The 4,392-nt window shown below is 42.0% G+C and overlaps 1 protein-coding gene across 1 annotated transcript; it reads left to right on the top strand.

The window, feature by feature from the left end:
• The first annotated feature begins 3,174 nt into the window (after positions 1–3,174).
• Positions 3,175–3,916, top strand: LOC146194025 (uncharacterized). The gene has a single exon (XM_084600676.1). The coding sequence runs from the start codon at positions 3,356–3,358 to the stop codon at positions 3,914–3,916; it is 561 nt and encodes a 186-aa protein (XP_084456802.1). The 5' UTR covers positions 3,175–3,355.
• Positions 3,917–4,392: the final 476 nt, after the last annotated feature.

Genomic DNA, 4,392 nt, shown 5'->3' on the forward strand with positions numbered 1-4,392 from the left:
CTAGTAGAGTTTTGTCAAGAAAACAACCTGAGCGAATACTCATTTTCAACAGCACCAGAGGCGCCTGTACACATGGATTTCACCGGACGGTCTGTACAGGAATCAGATTGATTATATTCTTTGCCGGCAGAGATGGAGAAGCGCTATACAAGCAGTAAAAACAAGGCCTGTGGCCGATTGTGGCACCGATCATCAGCTTCTAGTTGCCAAATTTAAGCTTTGATTGAGGAAAAATCAGAAACCTAGAAGGGTTTTAAGGTATGATCTGGATCAAATTCTATCAGAATATGCTGTGCAAGAATTAGATCTAGAAGACAGAGAGCCTGAAGAGATGTGGACTGATGTTCGTGATATTATACAAGAAGTTGCTACTAAGGTAGTTCCAAAGCAAAAGAAATGCGAGAAAGCAAACTGGTTATCTGAAGAGGCTTTGCAAATAGCTGAGGAAAGGAGGATGGCAAAAGTTATGGGGGAAAGAGAAAGATACAGGGCTCTCAATGCGAATTTTCATAGCATAGCAAGGAGAGATAAGAATGCCTTCCTGAACATACAGTGCCAAGCAGTTGTGGACAACAGCCAATTGAGAAACACAAGAGCTCTGTATAAGACAATCAAAGATATCAAAGAGGGCTTCTGTGCTAAGCTGGGCGTGATAAGCCTCAGACAAAGAAGAGGTGGCAGGAATACACAGAATTGTACAAGGACCCGGAGGTGCAAACCCAACATAAGACTGTTGTGATTACTGATATCGAGCCGGGCATCCTGAAGAGTGAAGTTGAATGGGCCTTAACCAGCCTTGCTAAAAACAAAGCGGAATCGGTGGCTTCAGCTGAGTTGCTTCAAAACTTTAACTATGACGCAGTTAACGTTCTGTATACATTATGCCAGCAAGTTTGGACAACCCTGCTGTGGCCACAGGATTGTAGGAGGTCAGTTTACATCCCCATTCCAAAAAAAGGCAGTGCCAACGAAAACTCCTACTGCCAGCACGATCGCGCTTATTTCGCATGCTAGCAAGGTGATGTTGAAATCCTCCAAGGTAGGCTGCAGCAGTATGTGGATCGGGAGCTTCCGGGCGTGCACGCTGGGTTTCGCAAGAGGGCAAGGGAACTAGAGACCAGATTGCCAACCTTCGCTGGATCGTGGAAAAAGCAAGAGAGTTCCAGAAACTCATCTACTTCTGCTTTATTGATTATGCGAAAGCGTTTGACTGTGTAGATCACAGCAGATTCTGGCAAGCTCTCTAAGAGATGGGAGTTCCAGTTCACCTCATCTGTCTCCTCAAGAACTTGTATGAAGGGCAAGAGGCCGCAGTCAGAACCGGGCATGGTCTTACTTATTGGTTTCCGATTGAGAAAGGAGTGAGACAAGGCTGCGCACTGTCGCCCTGCCTATTTAACCTATATGATGAGTGCATCATGAGGAAGGCCGGTCCGGACGAGTCTTCAGCTGGAGTGAAGATTGCTGGAAGACACATCAACAACCTGACCGCTTTGAGCGCGAATTATTCTTCTTTAACACAGAAACCTTTATTTCCTGTATAGCGGGAGACTTCAACATAGATATTAACAGAGTAAGTCCTGCACAGCAAAAGCTTTCTGCGCTTCTCGGGGCGACTGGATTCCACAACGCTATCAGTAGTCCCACACGCATCACTGCTACCTGTTCTTCGGCGCTAGACCTTATAGTAACAAACAGTCCCAGTACACTCTTTTCGGGCCGGATCGCAATAGATATCAGTGATCATTTAACTGTTTTCTTGCGCCTAGACAAGCAAATCCATACGAGGGCAAACGCACAGGCTCGACGGCAACTTATTTCTCAAGAAAGGCTTGAGCAATTTAGGAGACGCATTGCTTTAGTGAACTGGAATCCCGTATACCGAGAAAATACAGCTGAGGGCGCTTACCGCAAATTTCTGCAAATTTTTCTCTTATTGTACAATGACTGCTTCCCTGTGGTTGACATAACGCCATGCAAAAATGCTCGTAAGCCATGGATGAACCGTCGCCTCACGCGGCTCGTGAAAAAGAAACACAAGATGTTTGCACAGTTCATTAAAACGAGAGATGAGGACGTACTAGCGAGATTTAAATCATTGCGCAATCAGCTGAATAAAGAAATTAGGATAGCTAGGGCCGCTTACTATAACAACTTGTTTGATATCCAGCTTTCTAGAAATCCCAAAGAAAAATGGAGGCGCTTAAACCTCGTTTTAAATAGAAACACACACAGCAGGAACATAACGAGCTTAACAATCGATGGTAAAGAGACCTCAGGTTCATGCCTTGCAAATGCATTTAATAAATTCTTTTCCGAAGTAGGTTATAGCCAATTCAATGCCGGAATCGCGAATTTATTGAGTTACAAGATAGAGCCATCTCTCTTCTTAAGACCAACGGACGAAAGTGAAGTTTTTGCAATATGCCACAAATTTAAAGATACCTGCAGTCTTGATGCACATAATATACAGAGCCGACCAGTTAAGTACATTCTTGACATAATTACGCCATGCCTAACCTATATATACAACACCGCACTTATTACAGCTCATTTCCCTACTGACATGCAGCTAGCCAGGGTAGCCGTGATATATAAAAAAGGTGATGCGAACAAGTTGGGAAACTACAGGCCAGTGTCTGTACTTCCGTACTTTTCTAAGGGTTTAGAACAACTGATTCGCATCCGTTTGCAACATTTTCTGCAGAAACATTCCGTAATAACCGACTGTCAGTATGGCTTTACACAAAATAGGTCCACGGAGCATGCGCTACTCGTCCAAAAGGAATACATTTTAAAAAATTTTGAGTCACAGCTTCTAACTCTCGGTATTTTCGTTGATTTCAGTAAAGCCTTCGATTGCCTAAATCACGATATTCTTTTTGCAAAACTAGAGAACTATGGCATACGCGGACATGCTCTCAGCCTAATCAAATCTTATCTGAATTCACGGTCTCAGTATGTGGTGATTAATTATTCCTCTTCACAAATTCTAGGAATTTCGAATGGCGTCCCTCAAGGCAGCATTTTAGGGCCACTCCTGTTCAATATATATATAAATGACATCCCTAATATCAGTAACCACGCAAAATACATTATATATGCAGATGACACCAGCCTATTTTTTTCTTCCAATGACGTACAAAGCTTAGCAGACACTGCGAACCGCACGCTCTTATCGCTTGCCACATGGTCATCAGCCAACTCATTAAAGATAAACAAAGAAAAAACTAAAGCAGTACTCTTCCTTCCTAAAGGAAAACAAGTACTTTACCGCCCCTCGTTATACCTCAATGGCAGTGAAATCGAGTACGTGGACACATTCAAATCATTAGGTGTAACGTTTAGCAGTACGATGACATGGGATGCCCATGTTAATAATATTGTGTTAACGCTTTCTAGAATTGTCGGAATTACTTCACGTAACAGGCATATTCTACCTATCAAAACACTTTATATTATGCATTTTTTTTATTCGCACCTTAGCTATTGCCTCCTTGTCTGGGGCCATACAACGGTATCCAATGTCATTAAACTGCAAACATTACAAAAGAAAATGCTTCGCGCAATTGTCAACGGGACGTATGATTCACCTACTAAACACATTTACCTACATTATAATATTGTACCTTTCAACAAATTATTTGACTACAGATTTGCATGTCTCTATAAATCAACGATAAAAAAGGGTGATTCATTTTTTTCTGAAATTGTTCCTATTACATGTCGCCACTCATCTTACGACATCAGACTGCAGAGTAGGTTTGCATTACCAAAGTGCAGAACTAACTATGGGTTTTGTATGCTGAGATTTATTGTGCCAAAGTTCCTAAATACCTCTTTGAGTGACCAAGTGAATATTATGTCTTTTTCTTCCATTCGTAAAAGCTTGATTCAGCAATCTATGCTACAGTGATGTCAATTGTGTTTGAACGTACTGTGCCACTCTGTGCTATAGCCTCACGGTCTTCTGCGTCTATTATTGCTGCTAGCTATGAGATATATTCTGTCAACCTTGTTCTGTAGATGCACTTGTAATCATTTTTTTTTACCAGTGGTTGTTTTTGCATTCTGCCTACTGCTGACTTGTAGAGGTGGTGAGGCCCGTCAAGCGGTGCATAATTCACTGCTTTTTTCTCACCATCCCTAGTTTGCATGTACAAACTGAAATAAAGATTGATTGATTGATTGATTGAACCTTAAATGTGCGGATGATACCACTTTAATAGCAGAATGTGAAGTGCAACTCAAAAGGCTTCTTATTCGCGTACAAGAAGAGAGTGAGAAGTTTGGGCTTAAACTGAACAATAAAAAGCCAAAGATCAAGGCATGTTGCCCTATGAAGTTCTGGAGCATAAAGGGACAAGGGGAAGCTGTGACAGATTTTCTCTT

The sequence above is a fragment of the Amblyomma maculatum genome, chromosome 4, assembly GCF_055883805.1.
Source record: "Amblyomma maculatum isolate TAMU_Amacu chromosome 4, ASM5588380v1, whole genome shotgun sequence".
Classification (NCBI taxonomy): Eukaryota; Metazoa; Arthropoda; class Arachnida; order Ixodida; family Ixodidae; genus Amblyomma; species Amblyomma maculatum.